Source organism: Rhinatrema bivittatum, chromosome 1 (assembly GCF_901001135.1).
Source record: "Rhinatrema bivittatum chromosome 1, aRhiBiv1.1, whole genome shotgun sequence".
Taxonomy (NCBI): domain Eukaryota; kingdom Metazoa; phylum Chordata; class Amphibia; order Gymnophiona; family Rhinatrematidae; genus Rhinatrema; species Rhinatrema bivittatum.
Genome location: NC_042615.1, coordinates 256164544 through 256189018, shown reverse-complemented (window position 1 = coordinate 256189018; position 24475 = coordinate 256164544). Strand labels below are relative to the sequence as shown.

The window sequence follows — 24475 nt, the reverse complement described above, 5'->3', positions numbered from 1 at the left end:
ATGATTGACTGCTATTAAACAAGTTTACTTAGGGAATAGCCACTGCTATTAATTGCATCAGTAGCATGGGATCTTCTTGGTGTTTGGGTAATTGCCAGGTTCTTGTGGCCTGGTTTTTGGCCTCTGTTGGAAACAGGATGCTGGGCTTGATGGACCCTTGGTCTGACCCAGTATGGCATGTTCTTATGTTCTTATAATAAAGGTTCTAGTGTGAGTTAAAACTATAGGAAAAAAGCGAATTCATTTTAGCACAACTTTTCATGCAAATAACATGGTAATGACTATACTAGGTATTACCACCCATCGCAGAGCTTATTTTTAATTCACTTTTTTTACTACCGTTTAAATGCTGAATTGTTTCTTCAGGATCTGAGGCGAAATAAAGTTTTTATTATTATTTTTTTTTAACTTCTGTGTACTTCTATTAGAAGAATTACATAAATAAATCATCCACTAACAGAGCTTGGGACCACCAAGTTGAGGAACTATCAAAGCCCCAGTCAGGAGCCACCAGGCCTCTCAGCACTAGAACCAATATTTTGGGCCAGAGTCACTTATACTGTTCCTTCTTCCTCTACTCTTTGAAGTGAGATTTCAATTGTGATTTTTGCATTATTCTTACACTTCTGGGTTTTTTGTTATATTGTATTATTCCTCTTCCCACTAAACCATCAGACTCACTAAATCCCACTAAATTGCCCCCAGCCATAGAGCCTCTGATTCCGTTTTACTTCAATAATTCACCACTGAAATTAAAAACAGTAATCAAGTTAAAATTAACTGTTTTAGTGCACTCTTTAAACTATGTGCTCTGCATATCATTGGCTTGCTTTTATTGGTAGTAAATCTAATTTTTAGCTCCATATTTTTAAAAAAGTGCTAAATTTCATAGCAGATTTTTTTTAACTACTGTCAGCCCCATAGATAGCAATTTAAATCCAAGGTTATCTGTATCTATAACTGCCTCTAGTGCTATGTCCATCTCACTAGTGTCTTTTCATCATTTTGATATTTGACTTTGCTTTCAGAAACCCATGCATGTTTTATTAAATAAATGCACTGCTTACTGAGTCACTCCACCCGTCAGCAGCTGTACCATCTGAGTTAGGAAATAGATTTTTAAAAATTTGCTTTGCTTTAACTTCATTTTCCAAAATCAGACAGTTGACAGAAAGTGAAATACATCTGTTATCGACCATGACAAGCAATTATAATTCAGTCTGATAAGCAAAGTAATTGCACAATTTACCACAGCTAAATCTATATATAAGTATATCACCTTTTAAAAAATATTTATTTATTTGATTTATATTCCGCTTTTTGGCACTTCAAAGCGAATTACATTCAGGTACTGTGGGTATAAACATAAGCAACGACATGTTGGGTGACACTAAGTTCCCTCAAGCCTAGCATCATGTCTCTGACAGTTTCCATTCTGGGTTGCAATTATGCTAACTTCTCATGCAGGCTGATACAGTACAGTGCGCTCCGGTGCATAGCGATATTAAGTCGGAGGCCCCAAAAATAAAAAAAATGTAAAATGTGCCCGCGGCCCGCGGGTCGGAAGACAGATGCTCAATTATGCTGGCGTCCGTTTTCCGAACCCGTGGCTGTCAGCAGGCTTGATAACTGACGCCGGAAAAATTGAGCGAAGACTGTCAAACCCGCTGACAACCGCCGCTCCTGTCAAAAAGGAGGCGCTAGGGACGCGCTAGTGTCTCTAGCGCCTCTTTTTACCACGGGCCCTCACTTAAATACTTGATAACGCGCCCAGGAGAGTGGCCGCTCGCCTCGGAGCGCCGGCTCTCCCACGGGATTTACTGTATCAGCCCGAGTGTGAGCTGTGTCCAGGAATGGATAGCACTGTGCTATAGCTAGGGAGAGTTTCCAGAATTTTGCTGCAATAAATCTAGTAGCCAACAACATTTAGGAAATAGATGTTTGTTCATTGCTAATGGTATACCTTGCATGCCTTACTACCAGAAGCCATTTATTATAAATTATGTATATATGTGCATAGTATGCCAGCATTTCAGTTCATATATCCAAAAGGTCATGATGATGATTACTATGTTCACAAAATCATGCACAATATGCAGATACATATATCAGGGAGGGGAAACTGTCAGACATGCTGAGGTTGGTATGTGTGTATATATTGTACATGCATTTTGTGATGGTAGGGCATGCCCAGCTTACTGTTTATGGCTATTCTGATGGAATGAGGCTCTCTCCATGCATTATTTGTATATTGCCCTAAACCAGGGCACTGTGCAATAAACCTGTCTCAGGGGTGGGGAATGGCACTTGATGCAATGACAACAGGTAAAATAACTTGGCTAAGATCACGAGTGTCAGTGGGAGAGGCCAGATTTAAAATTCTGGTGGTCACAGTTTGTAGCTCATTACTGTACTTGCTAGGTCTTCCCTTTTCCAGTGGCCACTACAGTCACCCTGTTGGGAGGTTGGGATTTTTAGGGTTTTGTTTTTTTTTTGGGGGGGGGGCAGCAGTTTCCTCTTATTTTGGGCTTCCAGCTCAATCAGAACTGAGTTATCTTGGACTACGGTGCCATGAGCCTTTATTTGCAACCACCCAGACATTTTACTTACTTTTTTTTTTTATTCCCCTCTCAGCTCTGCCCATTCATAGTGACAATCCTCAACCAGGACCATAAAGCACAACTTTCTCTGGAAACTGGCTAATATGAACCCCAAGTCTGGCCACTAGGTTTTACTGTTATGCGATGACAGAGCTGTGAATTCTGATTCTACAACATCCCAGGGAAATATTTCTGACCAGGAATCAAATCCAGGCCTTCCACGTGATTCATAGCAGGTCCAGTCCCATGCTGTAGTATGTATTTGTATGTGTGCCCTAGACTGGACCTTTTCTTTGAATTTGTTTTAATCATTGCTGACACTTGTTTAGTGTTCTAGCCTCTCGCTATTTTTCTTAGTCCAGTTTCCCATGTCCTGCTGCATGATGCTGGTGATTGTACCTTTAGAAGTAATTTCTCTGTCTTTTCTCTTTGTTTATAAAAGAGTTTTGAATACATTGAGTGCTGTAGATAAGGTGCTGCATCAGACCAAGCTCAGTTACCTTCTATGAGACTCAGTGTGGAAGCATTGAAGCATCACTTCCTCAGGTTATGATAACTGACCCAAGCCATGTTGTTGCTGATCTGTTCTGCTGCATGCATGCGGCAGCAGTAACACGTATGCTGCCTTTGGACGAGAAATAGCTGTCAGGAAAGCTCTTAGCTTAGCAATTTCTTTGCAGAATTACATCTTTCCTCTGCTGCTGACTGCCTTTTTACTCTTGCTGGATCCAATCAAGGAGTGACTTATCTAAGCACAGTCGCTTTAGTAGAAAAATCGTGTGTGTGTGTCAGGCAGCCACTAAGCATGGGGAAAGATTCTGATACACAATCGAGAGAAAAATGAAGGAAAAAAGCTTTTAAAAATGTTAGATCTATAAATAGTGCATAGTGTGTATGCCTGATACGGCGAAACTCGGCCTGAGTCGGGCTACTTTGTGTCTCCACTTCAATAAAGTTGCTTTCAAGACCATTGGCATCTATTTCTTTGTTCAACCTGATGCCTTAAAAAGCAATGATCCATAGTACAAAACACATTTTGGAGGAAAAGTAACTACTATGTGTCATTGTTTCATTAGGGCTAGTTGGCCAAGTTGTAAAGCTTTGAAGGCTCACTTAAATTTTGACACGGACAAATTGATGCAGTAATTTTTTTAAATTTCTAATGACACTGTGTGCCGTACAAGGTTTTAGTGTGACTGGTGAATAACTAACTGAAAAGGTTATTATTACATAATTGCATTGTACCTGCCTTACTGCTCTACTTCCCCCAGTTCATTAACAGTCAGGCCATTCAGATTTAGTACAGGGGAATAGCTAATATTTAAAGTTGGTGGTGCAGCCACATTGTCACAAGTGCTTATTGCTGTATTAAAAGCCCAAGAAACTACTTTTATGTTGTTTTTTTGCAATATGCCACCTGAACAGGGAAGGGAAAATTTAATGAAAATGCTGCAGTGCCAGTGCATGAACACAGTCTTTATAAAACAGGTTTTGATGGACAAGATACTGTAACAAATTGGTTCAGAGCCAGCTCAAGCTGTTCTTGTTCCGCATTATTTTTTATTTCGCATGATGCAAATACAAGCTGGCATTTAGTTCTCCTGAGGGTCAGAATATTGAGGCAGGTCTGGATTAAGGATTTTTTGCCTCTCAGTCCAAAATGAATTAACACCTTCCTCCCCCCACCTTTTACCCAAGCCAGTCCAATCCAAGGTGTTGTAAATTATCTCTCTCTCTCTTGCCATGAATATGTTAGGAGAGAGAAAAATGCTTTTCAGTATCGGAGATGGATTGGAAATCTTGGATGCCTGAATGATGGGAGTATAATTTGGGACCTTCCTACCTAGTCACTCCTCTCTAAGCCTTCAATCCAGTCTTGTTCATTTCTTTATCCTCTTCCTTCCTTTGTTCCCTCCAGGTGTGGTAGGAGAGCCCTTTTCTGGTACTCTGGAATAGACTGGGCTCTCCTCTTGCATTTTCAGGTCCGGGCTGGTGCTGAGCTGCAGCTGGTGATAATCTTTCAGGGACTGTGTAGGCCGGAAAATATCTCTCTAACCCGCTTAGGGCTGGCGTGAGCTATGTTATCCACTTCCCCCTCCCCATCTCTCAGTCTCACAGCACTTCTCATTCCTTTGTTTTCTCCTCCCTCTGCTCTCCCCCATTCCTCTCACGCACTTGCCTCTCAAGCACTCCAAGTTCTTCCTTCTTATATGGCCCTGAAGTTACAGCAGCAGTTGCTGGGTTTCTCTTCTCCACTCTCCTCTCCTCTCTCTCCGTGGTCTCTGTGATGCACTAAGTCTCTGCCAGTTCTTCTCCATGGTGGTTCCACCATCAGCTCCTTTCTGACCAATTCACCCCTTACTTCAGAGTCCTGTGCAGGAAGAGTAAATAGGAATGTTCCCATAACCGTACTTCTTTTTCTTCTTACTCACTTCCTTTTAAAATGCAAATATGCCCTGCAGAGAGAAGAGGAGGAGGCCACAAGGATAAGAACATAAGAAATTGCCATGCTGGATCAGACCAAGGGTCCATCAAGCCCAGCATCCTGTTTCCAACAGAGGCCAAACCAGGCCACAAGAACCTGGCAATTACCCAAACACTAAGAAGAACCCATGTTACTGATGCAATTAATAGCAGTGGCTATACCCTAAGTAAAATTGATTAATAGCCATTAATGGACTTCTCCTCCAAGAACTTATCCAAACCTTTTTTGAACCCAGCTACACTAACTGCACTAACCACATCCTCTGGCAACAAATTCCAGAGCTTTATTGTGCGTTGAGTGAAAAAGAATTTTCTCCGATTAGTCTTAAATGTGTTACTTGCTAACTTCATGGAATGCCCCCTAGTCCTTCTATTATTCGAAAGTGTAAATAACAGAGTCACATCTACTCGTTCAAGACCTCTCATGATCTTAAAGACCTCTATCATATCCCCCCCTCAGCCGTCTCTTCTCCAAACTGATCAGCCCATACCTCTTCAGCCTTTCCTCATAGGGGAGCTGTTCCATCCCCTTTATCATTTTGGTTGCCCTTCTCTGTACCTTCTCCATCGCAACTATAACTTTTTTGAGATGTGGTGACCAGAATTGTACACAGTATTCAAGGTGTGGTCTCACCATGGAGCGATATAGAGGCATTATGACATTTTCAGTTTTATTAACCATTCCCTTCCTAATAATTCCTAACATTCTGTTTGCTTTTTTGACTGCTGCAGCACACTGAGCCGACGATACCTCTGTATTACTAACCGAAGGAGTGAGAACAGATGGACTTTGATGGCTCATCTTTTTTTTTTTTCCCCCTCATCTACAAGCATCTTTCAACTAAGAGATCCTGGCCTGTGCACAAGTGTTAATCCAGCTACATATTGAGGGGGGAAGGCAGTTTGATCAGATTTATGGAGAAGGTAACGGCAAACAGCATGGAGAATTTACAAACTTTAGGTAGTATTGAAGGAGACCACAATAACCAGCAGTACAAAATCATCATGGTGCCAAATCAGCATAGTCTAAGGAGATTATTGGGCCGGGCACTTAGCTAGTTGTGAAAAGAGCACCAGGAGTGATAAGTCTGGGGGGTGGAGAACTGGCTCAGAGTACAGCAGTGATAGTGCTGAAAAACTGAGGAGAGGAGTTTGGAGAAACGGTAACTAGTTTGGGAGCGGTAAAAAGTCGTGTGCTGGCAAGAAAGGAGCCCCAGATCAATCACTTTCATCCACTTGGCTGGCAGGTTAAGCCTCTTTCCAGGCTTACTGAAACCACTACACCCTCTGCCCGATCCCTCCCTCCCCTCACCCCATTATTTGTCAGCATAGGAGAGAGCAGGCCTAGAGATGTAAAGGATCTCTGCCAGGTTATAAAGAGCAACTGATTTGCCTGCCTTCACCAAAAAGACTGCCTTATTGTTTGCTTGTTATTGATATACAGTGCTTTGATCTGGGTACTCCCCATTTAAATGCAGGAAATTCACATTTGGGTACATAGAGGAAGCCAGCACTAGATGGTGTTCAACCAGCTCCAATTAAGGGCTGTTTATAGCATTGCCTTCAATCCTGACTGCTAATGTGATGTAATTTTGAAAAATGTGCTCTTTTGCTCCCCGAGGCATGGAATACTTTTATTTCCAGTGTTGATGTTGCTGTTTTGATTTCTTAGTGTAATCCACCTATTTCTTTTCATTGGAGTGTTACTATAAGAGTATATAATTTTTTTAAAATGAATATGGAACCTACCATGTCATTTGTTTATTTTTATTTATATTCTGCTTTTTTGGCTCTTCAAAGCGGATTACATTCAGATACTGTAGGTATTTCAGTATCCCTAGAGGGCTTAAGTTTGTACCTGAGACAATGGAGGGTGAAGTGACTTGTCCAAGGTCACAAGGAATAGCAGTGGGATTTGAACCCTGGTTTCTTGCCCGCTGCTCTAACCACTAATCTACTCCTCCATACAAACTTTTTTGAGTAGAATGGTCTTTCATATATGGTTCCGGAAAGACTTGAGTCATGTAGTGAAGCATACTGCAAAGGTGCCTTTATCGCTATCTTTTTAGAGAGAGGCAATACCATAGAATAATTTTATGGTTGACTCTCAGTACATGTGTACTGCAATAAACAAGAATTCCACCCATAACTAAAGGACCCTACAATGTCTGAGTGTGTGCACATTTCGCAGATACGCATGGATCTGGAAAAAATAACCCCAATCTGAGTTCTTGGGTTTTCCCGGACATATCCTGAAAGTGTAGTGTAGATGGGACAGCAAACACAACAGTGATATGCATACACAGATGTAGAGCGAGCCCTACTGGGCTTCTGTTTAAGAGGAATGCCCCATATTAACAGGGGGAATAGAAGTAGCTGTTTGGGTTTTAGCTCACCCACCTGGGAGATTGCAGTGGTGGAGTCAAGGCGTATAAAATCCAGAGCTATCATTTTGATTTATGGATCTTTAATTATCCCTTACGGGGGCAGGATGTCTTTGTTCCTGCTCCTGGTTATGTTGTATTTACTTTTGTTAAAGGATCCTTGGGCCTCTAGGAAGAAGACCTGGGAATGGAACAGGAGAAAGGGTGCCTATTACTAACCTTAATCATGCAAAGTTTTGCTCTTTCTGATGTAGGATGATGGAAGTTTTAATCACCCTTCCTTCCTCTTTTTTTGGTTGTATTTTCAAGCTAGTGTTTTTTTGTTTTGTTTTGTTTTTACTATCTGAGTTCCCAGTGATCCAGGGACTCAGACAAGTAACATCATGAAGGAGTTTGGAGTCTCTCACTGAGCGAGAACCAGTGGACTCTTGGAAGTCTTAAAGGGAATGAGTTACCTTTCATTCCTGTAAGGAAGAGAATGTGGACTTCAGGGAAGACCAGTAGAATCCATTCGGTGTTAATCACTATGATATCATCTGGATATTGAAGGGAATAGTGGGGGTGGTACCCTGCAGGTACCATCAAGGAGAGTAAGGATAATGGATATAAAAAGTAAGGAGTAATTTCAGTACACCAAGATAAAGGCATGAGACTTGGGATTTTAATTTATCACCCCTAAATTTGATTTAAGAACACTATCTACCAATTATTTCAGCAATTGGAAAGCATCAATAATACAGTAACAAATTAAATTATAAAGGCATAGATTTATTGGAAAGAACAACCGTGTAAATAGATTGTAGAGAACAAAGAATTGTAAAAGACCTCTTCTATAAAATTTCATCAAATCAGTAAAGTTAAGTTGGAAACTATATTCAGCTTCTTGTGTGATTTGTTAACTGCTGAATATAAAATTAAATATGGATTTAACAACGCTCAGGTCCTTGAAGGTAATCTCTCTCCCTCACCCCCACAGGGAATCTTGGACTTGGAGGGGCTTCACGTCAGTAAGGAAAGTTTGACTCATCAAAAGCCCTATAATTGAAGGTAACCCTGGGACCCCATGCGGAGGACTTCAGCCAGGGATTGCATATACATAGCGGTCTCTTCTCTCCTTTACAAAAGTAGACTAAAAAACTAATTACTAAAGCTCTTATGTACCATATATTATAGCAGAATTTCACTATGTAAGATAGTATTTGTCCAGTTTTATGTTGGATAAATAGCTCCTGTTTCTGCTGCAACACACGTTACTCATGAGCCATAGTATATCGCTATAATCCAAAGAGAGAAACCTTCACTCTTCTTTTGTTTTGAATCTTGGAATTTAAATAGAACGGAATAAGAAAAAATGTTGGTAAGATTTGATTGAGAGCAACCTGAAATGATTTGCTTTGTATTCAGTTTACATTAGATGAGAAGGCTTTTTCCGTAAGTAATTAATGGCAAAGGCTCATGATGTGCAAAATATTATATTGATATGAAGAACAGCGTTCACAGAGTTAAGAATGTTGGCAGGCATGAAATGAAGGGTTGAATTAAGTGGAAAATGTCTGCTGACATTTTGGTGTCTGAGGTTGGGTTTTGGTTACATACCCTCAAAAAGAATATCCACGTGTTGGAAAAAGTGCTGAAGTCACTAAACTTGGGAAAGGATTTTTGTCCTTAGGAGTTAGATGACTGACAATGGGATTTAATTATAATGTGCAGTTATATCAAGACTGCAATAGGACTTTTTTTTTTTTTTTTAATCCTTAAATGACAAAAAGAAGCCAGGCATCCTTGCTAATAGGAAATAGATTTCCTCACCTTTCAAGGAAGAGATGTCTTTTGCATAAAGAGTAATGTGATGTTCTAGTAGCAGTATTGCTACTGGGGGAAAAAACTGCATTCTTTACAAGTTGTGCTAGATTTTATTTGAACCAATGTAAAAGTTGCTTCAAAGGCAATGCGAATAGGCTTTCAAGGCAAGAACATTTTTGGTTTGGAAAGCTAATTTACACAGTTCTTCTGTTGAAAACGAATGATACCATAACTAACCTGCAAAAATTTCACTGTTCTTGATAGCTAGTAATCCAGGAAGAAATTGTTTCCACAGCCTGTGAGCCAATTGTGGATAAATCTGAGGAGCGATTAAATTAAAGTGCTACCTTGTTATACTTTGTTGTCTATAAACACCAGCATATTTCAAATGATTAAGAACTCCTTCAAAGCAGATAGTTCCTGGTTTTTTTTTACATTTAGACTACTATATGAATCTGACTGTTGCTCTAGACAATGTCTTTATTCAACAGAAGTTGGCTACAGTCAGTACAGATTAATCCAAATATATATTAACGGGCTGTATTTTTTGCTGGAAAATAAAACATTTAGATAGTATATGCATTACTACTATAGTTTATGTGATAAGAGGTGAGAAATAAACACCACCTTTAAGCTTACCCTCCTAGTTTTAAGTAGGGGATCTGTTCCTTTATTTCAATAGTAGACTCCTTTGCTAGGATCTAAAATATTACAAACAGGGAAGATAACTTTCAAACAATTGCGTGCAGCAGCATATCCGTGCATATATGACTACAGACAGGTCTGTGCAAGCATTTACAACCTGTGCATATGATATACGCAGGGTTCATAACAAATGCATATTTCTATCCCACAACATATGTGCATATGTAGGCCTATATACAAATATTTATATAATGCATTGAAACCACCTCTATTGATACATTGGATGTGTGTATTTTTCTTACCTATTTTAAAACTATATGCATATTTATTTTACGTGCAAAAGCAAAGTAGCACTTACTCATATAAGTAGCAATTTACACGTGTAAGCTGGCCAATTTTAAAACATGTAAATTAAATTAACCAATTTACCAGTTCACTCAGTTCAGGTCATTGAGACCTCCCTGCTTCTTCAGCCTGAACTTCCCCCCAGTTCATCCAGACCTCCCACCCAATCAGTACCATATAATAAACATATTTAATATAATGCCAGGTAATTAGCAGCTGTAAAAATACAGGAGTAAGCTGACAAATATACGCACATGTGAGGTAGATCTTAAAAAAGTACGCGCACCCGGCGCAAACAAAAGTACGCCGGATTTTATAAGATACGCGCGTATCTTATAAAATCCGGGGTCGGCGCGCGCAAGGCTGTGCAAAATCGGCAGCCTGAGCGCGTCGAGCCGCGCAGCCTGCCTCCGTTCCCTCCGAGGCCTCTCCGAAATCGGAGCGGCCTCGGAGGGAACTTTCCTTCCACGTACCCCTCCCTTCCCCTATTTAACCTACCCCCCAGCCCTACCTAAATCCCCCCCCACCTTTGTTGTGCAGGTTACGCCCGCTTGAGGCAGGCGTATCTTGCGCGCGCCGCCTCGGCATCCCCCGGCACAGGCCGCAGTGCCGGGGGACTCGGGACCGCCCTCCCGGCCCGCCCCCAAACAGTCACCATGCCCCCGGACACACCCCCTCCTGCCCCTTTTACGAAGCCCCGGGACTCCGGCGCGCGTAAATCTGGCAGGATTTGCACGCGCAGGGCTTTTAAAATCTACCCCACATGTCTTTTAAAATAACAACATATTGGGTAGATTTAAAAAAAAAAAATATGTGCATGCATCCATGTGCGCGCGCTACCTGCCGCACACACACAGATGTGCGACTTTATAACATGCCTCCAGCTCTGCACCGCCCCCAGGACCGCCCCTTGGAAGAGGCCTGGCTCTTGTGCGCATAACGGGGGTTATGCGCTTGGCTGGGCCTCTTCTAAAATGCGCACAGCGTTTTCCCTGCGCGCAAGGGATTTAAAATTTAGCTGTATGTGCGTAAGTGTTGGTCCCGCCCCAGAACCCCCCATTTTTATGTTCGTATATGTGCTCTTGAAAATGAAAATACGTGTGTATTTTTTTACTTTTATAAAATATGGAATATGTGAGTAGAAGCTACTTGCATGCATAACGTTTTGAAAATTCACCCCAAAGTCAGAGAACTCTGCCGAGGTGGAGGGGGTAGAACAGGGGTGGGCACTTCCGGTCCTCGAGGGCCACAAACCAGTCTGGTTTTCAGGATATCCCTAATGAATATGCATGAGAGAGATTTGCATGCACTCTGCCTCAGTTGTATGCAAATCTATGTCATGCATATTCATTAGGATATCTTAAAACCTCGACAGGTTTGTGGCCCTCGAGGACTGGAATTGCCCACCCCTGGGGTAGAAGGAGGCTTTTGGAAAAATAGTTTTTCAAAATGACTTGCTCATGAGAAAATTGGGTATTGTTAGGCAACTTGTTTACCTTGTCAAATGCTCTCTAAGTAGTAATACAAAAAGCCGGAAGAACCAAGCCGCAGGACCAAAGAAAGGCTAGTAGGTAGACTCTCTTAGCCTAGTAATAAACTCTTTATTTGAAGCAAGAAAATTACAAGTTCAAATTGCCACACTCTCAGCATGTAAAATAGGCTTGTGTAGGACCCTCATCTTTTTTTTTTTTTTTAAACGTTATTTTTAGTGAAATTTCAGTTTTTAAACACAAGAAGACTTGTTACAGAAAAAAGGCTTACCAATAACATTATTTTATTCTTGTTATGGAATTATCCAAAGGGAAAAAGCTGTATTGATAGGTCTCACCTTATAAAGAAAAAAGACCTTCATCTTTAAATGTAATGCATAGTTGGGCATCTGGATAAGTTAAACATGGATTTGGAAAGTGTGTACTAGTTAAAACGTTAGGAATGCGAACATTAAATGATTTCACTAAAGCAGGAGTAGGCAACGCCAGATATACAGATATACTCTCTCTATATAAAGTATATACTATGAACTGGTATGAGGGACGGACAAAAATGGGAGCGGGGAGAGAAGACATTTAAGCACATAAGTCACTTCCCACCACTCCCTCCACCCCCAGAGACACCCTTTCTTCAGCTGTGGAACGTGTGCCTGCTGCTTCATGGGAGTAATTTAGAAACAGCCACTGTCCAAAGAAATTTGTAACTGTCATGGTAAAACAGAAAACACAATCCCACTTCTTCACAGTTGTTGTATGAAAATTTGTTCTAACTGCATTAACCCCTGAACTACTTTCTCTGCTGTTTCTTCACCAGGGGAAAGGAAACAGGTGTTGCCCAGACTATTATAAAACAAACAGAAGATTCTGTTTTTAATACTATTACTGAGCATGCTGTGCAGCCTACTTGATGCTCTCTTCAAAGGAGAACACAAAAGGCTAGCACACTGGGGCCTACAAGTCATTTCTCCCTCCCCCAGCTCAAGGTTCCTTCACCATGCAGGCCATCCCAGTTGGTTACCTCCATGGCATGTGTTCATGCTTTTGCTGTCCCTTTACATTTTGAAAGCAAGGATTTTCCGTGTTTGTTCTATTTTTGAAGCCCATTGCCTCCACCACCTATTCCAGGAGCGCATTTTGGCATCCACTATAATTTCTGTGAAAAACTATTTACTCACAGCAGGATAATGTGCGGCAAGTCAATTAAACTGGACAATAGCACTATAAACAAAACGTAAATGCTTTAATAAGTGCACACAACAATAGTGCACAGAATTTAAATCAGAAAAACTAAACACATAATCATACAAAGCCCCTTTATGTTTTGTTTATAGTGCTATTGTCCAGTTTAATTGATTTGCTGCACATTATTCTGCTGTGATTTATCTAAATGTGTGTGCCCTTAACTCCGCCCCTTTTGTATGCTTGCGCCCAAAAACTATTTACTGACATTGTTCTGGAGTCTGCCCCCCTTGGAGCTATAATACACAAGTATAATTGAAACCTTGCAGCAGCACAATCAGCTAATTTATCAGTATATGTAGAACATTAGAAAAGGAAAATGAAAACGGCATTAATTAGTGAAAACTTGTTAAGTAGTTCATACAAGAGAATATAAACCAATATGGCTCTCATCTTCTCTTATTTTAGCTTACTCAAAGATTCATAAATTAATACTGAAACGGTGAATCTTCAGAATTGAAGGCATCAGTGAGCCTGATTCTATTTAGCATGTTACCATCGGGATACATAATTCACCTGCTTAGCTCTCTTGACTGTTCAGCATTGTTCAGTCTCAGTTAGAATATGGTGTGAATGCTTCTACCATTTTAATCTTGAAGATAACTCTGCTTTTCAAGGTCACCACTTTTATATGAAAAGTAGTCGTTCTTGATATTCCACCTAACCCAATTTTCTCTTTGCTGCTTTTCCAGCCACTTTAGTCTTATTGTGCAACAGAAGAGACATTTTTCTTCTGCATAGTTAATTCTTTGAGGCTCCTCAAGTATTCCGTTGTCTATGAACTATTATTGTATATTTTTAAAAAGTTTAAAAACATGATTCAATAATTATTATTATTATTTTTTTTTTGTTGAATGGTTGCTGGGGATGGGCAAAGACAATCTAGTGAGGCAACGTGTTTGTCTGATTGCAGGTTACCTTAAGTGCGATACAGATGATGGATGTGAAGCGAGAGATGAGGGCGGAGGAGGAGAAGAGCTCTTTGACACTGTTAATTCTTCCATCGTTTCTGGGGAAAGCATCAGGTTCTTTGTGCATGTCAACTTGGAAGTTCCACAGAGCATAACAGGTATGTGTCTTTTGCTGCCCAGTTCCCATTCACTGTTAATGTCATGTTAAAATAAGTAAAATTTGTTGGACCTTCATTTTGCTTCTGCTAAAAAGTGACCTTATGTTTTTTTTCAAGACTTATTCTGGAAAACTCATTCTAGTTTCTTCTACGGATAAGTAGAATAAGCAAGGAACACATTTACCTTCTCAGTAGACACATTGTAGGAGGATTTTGAAAACTGGCCAATTTTAGACAAAATACATTATAGCTGTGCTTAAGAGTAGGAAATGGGACCTTGATGTTGTGTGGTCTGACAAGATTCATAATTGATTCAAGTCCTGTGTTGTTGATGTTGTAGTTACACCAGGTGTAAGCCATGCACTTTAATGCTAGTTAACTCCCCCCTGCAACTTAGGATTTTAAAAGCTTAACTGTTCCAAATGTAGATGTAAACTAGTACAGAGTAATATTAATAAAATATTTAATAAGAATGAATTCCTTCGGGGTGGATATTGTCCTACAGTTATACTTTTTGGGTTGAAATATGTTGAATTTTGGCCTTGTGCCTCACAGCAAACTCTCATTGTGTAATTGTGTTCTGTCATGGCTTGCTATAATGTGAGAGAGAACTCTTCCATAAAAGAATATGACTATGAACAGTTTTTCTAAATAAAGAATATTAAATTGATTTAGTTTTTATTAAAGGTCAATCTAATTTATTGCTGTGAAGAAAAAAAAAGCTGAAGTAAAATCAAATTCAGGTTTTGTTGCCAGAGGGAGCTGTAAGAGACATGCTGATGCACTAGGTCCGCTGACTCTCTCACCCTAAATAAGTGGCCTGCTTCCTATGACACTCATACCCAGAAGCTTTTTATGTTTTTGTTTTTATTTTGTGTTCCCCCCCCCCCCCCCCCCCCTCACACACACAATTTTATAATCTGGAAGTTTGCTGCAAGCAACTGCTTGGAACCAATGGGGGTCATTTTCAAAGGAGTTACGCATGTAAATGTGACATACTATCGTAGCAATTTTCAAAAGCTATTTACTCGAGTAAAGTGCACTTACTTGAGTAAATCCTATGGACAATTCAATGGCATATATTGTAGCAATTTTGAAAAGCCCACTTACTTGAGTAAAGTGTATTTACTCGAGCAAAAACCAGTTTTGCTCGAGTAAATGCTTTTTAAAATCTACCCCAATGGTTTTTAAAACTGAGATAAATAAAATGAAAATGAAACACATTATTTGTGGCACAAATGTGGTATCCCACTTTAAGATTTCTTTTATAAGCTAATGATCATATTGTAGGCCTTAACCAGTTTGCAGCAAACTTAAAAGCTGCCTGGGCTCTGCTGTGAGAAGTTGAAGGGATAAATTACAGGAAGAAATCCAGTCTTAATTGTGTGGGAGTTAAGGAGATATTAAGACTTTGGATTTTGTGATTCCTTTAAGTAACCATACTAGGTATGTGCACGGGAACATTTTTGTGATTTGTTTTAATTTCAAACAAAAGTTTCCCATATTTCTACAAAAAAAAATGTATTTGTTTTCAGAAGTTTGTATGTAAATTTCTGTTTTACGCACGAGAAGTCAAACTTTATGCATATAACTAGTGCTTAGATGCATAAAATCAAATTTTGTACTAACAAAAAATTTTACATGCATATACCTCTAAAAATAAATAGAACAAATACACATCCTTAAAGTATATGGTTCTTATGTCAGACCTCTGGTTTTAGTACTCTGTAAAATATCAAAAGCTTTTTCAGTATTTAATGTGTCTTATTTATAGGGATGAGTATTCTTAGGGACCAATGTTTGTTACCAGCTTTTCTATGAAAATTAATGAACATTAAGGAATGCTGATAACGTCTGTGAGAGTGCCATAAGTTATTTTTAGAAATCAATACATATGTGCATTGGTCCAGTTTACTACTTGCATATAAGAATGAAATGCATCTTTCCCCTTTTTCATTATTCTTTTACTAAGCTCTGTCAATGTTAAAATATTTTTTTGAAACTTAGCCACATGTACACACTAGCAGGACTCTAGTAATGGTGAGCATCTGAAATAAATATCAGTATTTTTGGAATTGCCATGTCACCATTGAAAATCTGTGTCATCAAATGATTTCCTTTTGAAAACATGGTTTTCCGTGTTTCTGAAGGAAGAAAAAGAGGTGTTTAATAGGCTCTGTTAACATTGGAACAGAAGGCACACTGACTTGAGACTTGGTAGTTGTGATACCATTTAAAAGACCATGAGCTTTGAGGCCTCATAGACCTCCTCTTTAAAGATAGAAGATTGACTGGGGGATGTAAGAAAAAAGCTGGAGGCTGAGAGGAGATCAGCTGGGCAGGTTTGAGAGAAGAATTTGGAGGGGAGGAGATGAGGCTGCAGATGAGGGAGAGGATGAGAGAATCAGTTGGGGGTTATTAAAAGAGCTTGGGGGTGTGACAGGATCTGCTGGGGAAATGCAAACGGACTGGAAGGGAGTGAGAGAGAGGGGATGGGCTGGAGAGATGAGAGGCGTTGGGAGTCTAAGAGGGGGGATTGGCTGGAAGGGCAAAGGTTTGAAGAAGGGATCCGCTGGAGGGGAAGAGGTTTAGAGAGAAAGTTGTCTGGAGGAGGAGGAAGTTCAGAGAGAAGATTGACCAGGAAAGGTGGAAGTTGGGAGGGGGGGGGGGGCGGGGGGTGGCAGCAGGAAGGGGAGAGTCGAGTGATTGTTGGAGGGGATCGCAACCTACTAATTTGTTTTGGTCATCCTCTGGGACCATGGGAAAAAGTGCTAAAATGGGGTGACATTGGCTAAAGGTTTGGGAAGCCCTGCCATACTCTGTAAAATTTGTTGACTGAGCCCCTAATGAGTGAATATAATTAGTTTACTGCTTTTAAAAGATTTCTGTTTTCATGTTTCAGAATGCAAGATGTGCTCAGATAAAAGTATGTTCATGGATAAAAATCCCCACTCTCCAGTAATGGAAAGAGGAAACATTGTCCTGATCCTTTCAATAGCAGGTCACTCCTTGTTACTTAAAGTTAGTAGTACCTCTCAGAAGATCACTGGGGAAAAATGGTACCTTCCTGGCTACTAAGGAGTGCCTATTCAGATAACCTTTAAACGTGCAGGAGGGGAATTCAGTTTACTGGCGCCAAGCAATTCCATTGAGAGTACTTTCCAAAGACAAACGGTCTGCTGCCGAGTTGGGATCTTTCTTTAAACAATAGAGGCATACTTCCTCTCATAAAGGCTCAAGTCTGTTTCATGAGAAAAGACATGGTACTGACAAATGGGCTACATCTGATAAATCCTGACCAGGCAGGGCTTCCTGTACTGTAGAAAACCAATGTACCATTAGGCAGCATCACCGTGAACGAAGGGGGCAGCAGCTCTGAACAGTCTGTATTCTGATTAAGGGACTGTGCTATAGCAAAACCTATGAATTACTACTTGCTAAAGTAAACGTCTCTCCCAGTGGACTTTTTCTATGCTACAGAATCTATTAAGTTCAGAAGAAAAATGAAATGGTGTGTCTGAGTTATATTCTTCAGTGTTTGTGTGGATTTTTTTTTTTTTGTCGTGCTCACTTTTTGCAGTGAAAGCACAGGATAGGAAAGAAGCCATTTGCCTAAATGTGAAGGAACAAGAAAAAGAGTATGCGACACACTTTTGTGATTTATATTTAAAGCTTCTGAGTTTAGATTTTAACCGATAAACCCCAATAAAACATCCCTGACGTGAAAAGTATAAAATAGGCATTTGTTAGATAAAGTATTCTCTTACCTCTCCTTTGCCTACCCTGGATCCTTTGTTTTTCTGCTTTTTCCATGCTGACGACAACTCAACTGTACACATGAATTTGTTTCAACCGGAAAAGGTAACCCACAATAGTACCTGCGCCATGAAAAAAATTAATTTTGGTATCCATAAAGAACCCCTAATTACCTGGAAAATAAATACCTAAATTTACAAGTTATAAGCACCTAAAATCAGAAACCCTATTTATATTGTATGAACAATGTATGTACTTTTTTTTCTCCAAAACTAATAAATACTGAAACACCACAATCAATCGAGCCCAAAATGTATACACCCTGGATGCAGAGAACAGAATTTTTTCTCTCATTAGTTGGACCTCATACATAGGTACCTTATAATGCTAGATAGCATAATGGTAATTGCGCCAGAAAGTATAATCACAGGTCAAATAATGAAACTTTTTTTTGCTTCAGTGCAAACTTGAACACCAATTTGTGCAATTAAAACATATCCATAATTCCGCAGGCTGAATGCATTTTCTGCAAATAATACTTAGTAACATCACAAATCTTTATTTAGCTTGATAGGTTGATAGCGCGAAGAAACGCCATGCTGCCTTAATGTAAGAAGCTCGAATTCTTTAAGCCCGACCCAGACCCGTGTTTCGGCTGTGCCTTCGTTAGGGGGCCGAAATAAGATGTTATGAAGCGGCTTGGCTTGCCGACCTGCCGGTAGTGCATTTCCTACTTTTTTTCTAACATTGTAGAGACTGGATACAGCAGCATATAACATTTTCCTAGTTTCTTTTGTCAGGAAAGCCTTATTTTTTATTTTAGTTTTATTTTATTTATTTAAGGTTTTTCTATACCGGCATTCATGATAAGATCATATCATGCCGGTTTACATATAACAGGGGGTGCAAAAACTGTTCTTTTAACAAGTGCAACGGAAGCAAAAGTTACAATAAAACAAGGTTGTAGAACTGGGAGAGGAAGGAAATAAGGATAGTAGCGTAAAAATTTACAGAGGTAACTTATTTACATTGTGCAGTGATGTCTCTTTATGGATATTAACATTGTGCAGTGAGGTCTCTCATGTTACCTGTGTTCTTTCCGAGGCCACACAATCATGAAGGAGAGAGAGGCCTTCATTCTGTAGGTTCATTCTGTAGGTTGTAGAACTGGGAGAGGAAGGAAATAAGGATAGTAGCGTAAAAATTTACAGAGGTAACTTATTTACATTGTGCAGTGATGTCTCTTTATGGATATTAACATTGTGCAGTGAGGTCTCTCATGTTACCTGTGTTCTTTCCGAGGCCACACAATCATGAAGGAGAGAGAGGCCTTCATTCTGTAGACTGTAAAAGATCCCTGGCTTATTACAAAAGAACAACTCCATCACATCATCAGGTTTCACACCTATTTGACTCTTATTATCCTAATAGATTAAAAATATCAGTGGTCAAACATACATTGTTGGGTAAAATGCAGTTGATTCCACTAGTTCTAATTGATCACAGTCCTCAATCATATGTTTTATGTTATTGACTGCATTGACTACATCCTTGTTTGTTTTACTTTTTGTTTCTTGTTTGTTTAATCTTTTGCTTCTTGTTCTATTATTTTATTGCGTTCGTCGCCTAGAATTGTAGATGAGCGGGTTATAAATTTTTAAAATAAATTGGCATACAGAACCAGACCTGAGTTTATTTACAGAAAAACATACAGGAAAGGTAAAGCAAAGAAAAATAAATTCAGATACTTATCTGATAGCAGTCTTTAAAGAGTTCTGGAACCAATGATAGTTTTGATAGTTGTCTTGTGATAATTTGTTTGCTGTTAAGATTAAAAATACAAAGTATAAATAAGTTTATATATTGAAAATATTTATGCAGTTCTTCCACAATAGGATGGTACATTGTACCCACCCAAAGTTTCTACCAAATGTAGTATCAGATTTCCATATTAATCAAGCCATCATGTTACCTGTGTTCTTTCCGAGGCCACACAATTATGAAGGAGAGAGAGGCCTTCATTCTGTAGACTGTAAAAGATCCCTGGCTTATTACAAAAGAACAACTCCATCACATCATCAGGTTTCACACCTATTTGACTCTTATTATCCTAATAGATTAAAAATATCAGTGGTCAAACATACATTGTGTAACAGACTGCATCATACACTGCCATTTGCTACCAGGATTACAAATTACCTCCACCAGGAGTGGAGGAGTAGCCTAGTGGTTAGAGCAGTGGGCTATGAACTAGGAGACCAGGGCTCCTTGTGACCTTGGGCAAGTCACTTTACCCTCACTTTACCCTCCATTGCCTCAGGTACAAACTTACATTGTAAGCCCTCTGGGGATAGGGAAATACCTGCAGTACCTGAATGTAATCCACTTTGAAGTGCTGCAAAAAGTGAAATATAAATCTAAATAAATAAAATAATTAAAGTTAGAGCTATGGCTGCATCAGTAGCTTATAAGCCTTATCAAAGACATCTGCAAAGCTGCAGCATGATAGTCAAGACATACCTTTGCATCCCATTACTGTCTGGACAATTTTTCAAAGAGTGACTAAATGTGGACAAGTAGTTTTGCATAGTAGTCTACTCTTCACGGTGAGGTCCAGTCCTCACCTTGGTACTACTGACATGGCTACTTCAGCCATACTTGACAATGGAGAAAGAAAGTTTGCTTATTGTAAATGGTGTTCTCCATAAATAGCAGGATCGATTAGCTATGTTTAATACCCACCTGCCTCCCTGGAGAATCAACTATTTTGCTCTAAAATCGACTGAGGGGGCTCATGAGACAGTACCCACACATGATCAGTGGAGGAAAACTCTACCAGCTAAGAGAGAGATGTGCATTCGGTGCTATTGGACAATGTCACCCATGTTGTGGTTGGTGGTCCACAGGCTCCCCCCACCAACCACCACACTTACCCCATGGTGCAGGTTTTGCCCTTTGCTCCCCAACAAAGCCACCCTCCTAGAATTCTCACAGTACTGCAGCAGGAGGCAGGCAACACCAGTCATACAATTGTGGAATTGAGCTCATCTAAAAACCACACCATCGCGGGGAAGGATTTACCCCTGATCTCCCTGAGACTCAAGCCATGATGCAGTATATCAAGGAAAACTTGGAGCATCTCTTCATCAGTGCTTCCTTCTCCCCAGCTGGAGCTGTTCTTTGCAAAGAAGGATGTCTCTCGCAGGCCCTGCATTGATAATCGTGGCCTGAACACAAACTCGAAAAAGGACCGTTACCCCTTACTGTTGATATCAAAGCGTTTTGATCGCCTCCAAAGTGCAAATATTTTTATCAAACTAGACCACAGAGAGACATATAATCTTGTGCGAATCAAGACGGGCGTGAATGGAAAATTGCTTTTAACACCTGTGATGGACACTATGAGTATCTAGTCAAGCCCTTCGGCTTATGTAATGCACCAACGGTTTTCCAAAAGATGGTCAATAAAATTTTTCGTGAGCTACTTTGTACTTGTGTAGTCGTGTACTTAGACAACATCTTAATTTTGTCTCAAGACCTCAACACCCCCCGCCGAGAAGTGTGCACAGTCTTGCAATCCTGCAAGAGAACAACCTGTTTGCCAGGCTGGAAAAATGCATTTTCCCATGTCTCAGGGCACCCTGTACAGGCACGCACCCTTGAATTGCTTCAACGGTATTACTGGTGGCCACAAATGAAGCAAGATGTCGGAGCCTATGTTGATTCTTGCCCGACCTGTGGACAGCAGAAACCACTGCATGACCGAACCTGGGGACTGTTACAGCCATTGCCAGCTCCCAGGGAGCCCTAGACTCATCTGTTTACAGATTTCATCATGGATCTCCCCCTCTCAGAAGGCGCTACTGTGATCTGGGTAATCATAGATCATGTCTCTAAAATGGCACACTTTGTCTTGCTACTGGGCTTCACATCTACACCTGGATTGGCACATCTGTTTACTCTTCATGTCTTCCGCTTACAAGGTCTATCCAAGCACATATTATCAGATGGAGGAGTACAATTTACCACAAATTACTGGCATTCTTTCTGCCAGAGGTTTGGCATCACGTCACCCACAAGGAAACTGACATGCTGAGAGTACCAACCAGACTCTTAAGACCTTCCTATGTTCTTATGTCAATGAGTGCCAAGACAAGTGGTCCACTCTCTTGCCATGGACAGTTCGCTCATAATACCCATGTTAATGCAGCCACCAGATCCTCACCCTTACTGGTCTATAGGAAACAGCCATCGGACCCTCTGCCACTATCAGAGACAGTGCCCTTACCTGCGGCCCAGTTGGCAGCCCGGGAATTGCAAGAACTATGGGCTCAGACCAATCTTTCAAATCCAAATGCCGCTGATAGAGCCAAGAGGATGGCAGACCCCCACGGAAGACCAGCCCCTCAATTTACAATTGGGGAGAAACTATGGCTCAGCACACATCATTTACGCTTGTGAATGCCCTCCATGCACCTGGCCCCATTCTATATTAGGCCTTTTCCAGTTCTACAGCAACTGGGGCCAGTCACATAATAGTTGAGGTTGCTACCTGCGTTCAAGATACATAATATATTCCATGTCACTTTACTAAACCCTGATACTCTCCTGGCCTTCTAGGTAACTTTACCTAGACATAAAGACATAACTATTGATGGAAGCACAGTCTACGAAGTCAAGGAGATCCTAGACTCTTACTGCAGAGGCAAAAAAATTGAATACCTCATCTCGTGGAAGGGGTATGACCCAGAGGAATACTCCTAGAGCTGGCCTCCAACATTCTAGACCACAAGCTGTTGAAGGAATTCTACTTTGTCACCCCAAGAAACCCCGAGCCTCAGGGAGGGGGCTTAAGAGGGGGGTACTGTTGTGGTTGGCGATCCGTAGGCTCCCCCCATGAAACACCACACATACCCCATGGGGCAGGTCTTGCCATTTGCTCCTCGATGCCACCGGCCTCCCGGAATTCTCACGGTTTGGCAAGATACTACTAACTTCCTCCAGCCCCACTCCTAAGGTGCTTGCGCCCAACATCGCTAAATTTAAAGGGCCCATGGCGGGAAAGGGCTGAGAGCACCTCTCGATGACATTACTTCTCTGGCCTATAAAATGCCCCTGCAGATGCTCCGCTGATGCCTCAGTAACAGGTCTCCCTACTGCCTGAGTAGCATGCATTGCCACTGTATTTCTGTCTCTGCATCCTTCGGCTCCTGAGTTCTTGTCTCCATTTCCTGAGTCTTCAGTTCCAGTGATTTCATCTCCCGCTCTAGTGGTCCTTGTCTTGCCCACCAATCCTAGTGGTCATCTCTTCAGCTTTTCAGTGTGCTTTGCCTCCTGTGTTACTCCTCATCCTCCTGTTCTGCCTCTCCATCCTGCCTTTCCCTACAGATAGATTCCCGGTATTGACCACTGCCTGCCTCCTGGACATCCTTGAACGCCACCTGCCAGTGACTCTAGCCTGCATCTGAATTCGCCTGTACTACCCAGCGACCTCTACCCAAACGTCTGACCATCAGCAAAGGCCCCCACCCAAAGGCTCAACTGAGGGGAATGTGGGCTGGTATAGGCAAAGCTCCAGTTGGTCCTCTGCCTCATCCAATTCCATCTGCCGAAGGTGGGGACCTGCAGGGCTCCTCCCTACAGGTTGTACAAGCTCCACTTCAATCCAAGGGTCCACGATTTCAACAACTCACATTGTATGGCTAATTCTTCTGTTGTATATGGAGAACACAGTTTACAGTAAATAAACTTGCTTTATGTACATAGAGAAATCTTACATGCATATATACAGTACTATCTGTCTGAAAAAATATGGTGCGAGTACTCGCATGCAGGATGCGTTTTTTTCTTGAGGGACTTAAAGGGCAAATCAAACAGGCGGAGGAAAAAAATGCTGATACTCATTATCCCCTGAAAAAATCCCTGATAGTATGTATATGTACGTGTGTGTGTGTGTGTGTGTGTAATATGTATGTTATAACTAGGCTTTGGACAAAAATAATGCATGGGTACTTTAAATAGAATATCCAACAATAAACCCTATAAAAAGGTAAGTAATGCCACCAATATCTTAGATAATATGAAAAATACTTATTTTGTTATGCAAGCTTTTACACACTATCAAAACATCAAAAAAATACCAAAAGATAAAATGACACAACAACACAAACATAAATTGATTGCATACCCTAATCAATCATTCCTCACTTACCCCACTTCTAAAATCTCTTCAGTGTTATGCATTTATAGCATGTATAGAAACCAACATTGCCAGAGTATATACAAATTGCTTTCAATAAAACAGCTTCAATAAGGCTAGGCTTAAAAATTTACTTTGTAAAACATGAAAAATTACATAAAAGGCACCTTCATTCAAAAGGATACAATTGAACCACAGTGCACAAGAAAAGGATACCTTGTGAATATTACACAGAAGTGTTGTTTAGAGTCCCATATGTTTTTCTATCACTTCATGTGGATTCCACAGATGTTTCTGTGTCCTGAAATGACTCTGTCCCAATGTTTTTTTTTACAATATCCTGTGTAATTAACAACAGGTGAAGTTTGAGGCACTGAATTGAATAATCGACACACAAAGGTTTGACAAGTGTTTGTTTAAAAAGATTGTTTCGAAAATGTTTTCTTGTATTAACAACATAT

The 24475-nt window shown here is 40.5% G+C and overlaps 1 protein-coding gene across 3 annotated transcripts in view; it reads left to right on the top strand.

Annotated features, from left to right (window-relative positions):
* Positions 1-24475, top strand: part of SLC4A11 (solute carrier family 4 member 11) — a 726210-nt gene that overhangs the window by 480791 nt on the left and 220944 nt on the right. For all 3 annotated transcript variants that reach the window (XM_029593900.1, XM_029593909.1, XM_029593918.1), the window contains exon 3: positions 13904-14059. In XM_029593900.1, the coding sequence (XP_029449760.1) occupies positions 13904-14059 (156 nt within the window). The remainder of the gene's footprint in view (positions 1-13903; positions 14060-24475) is intronic.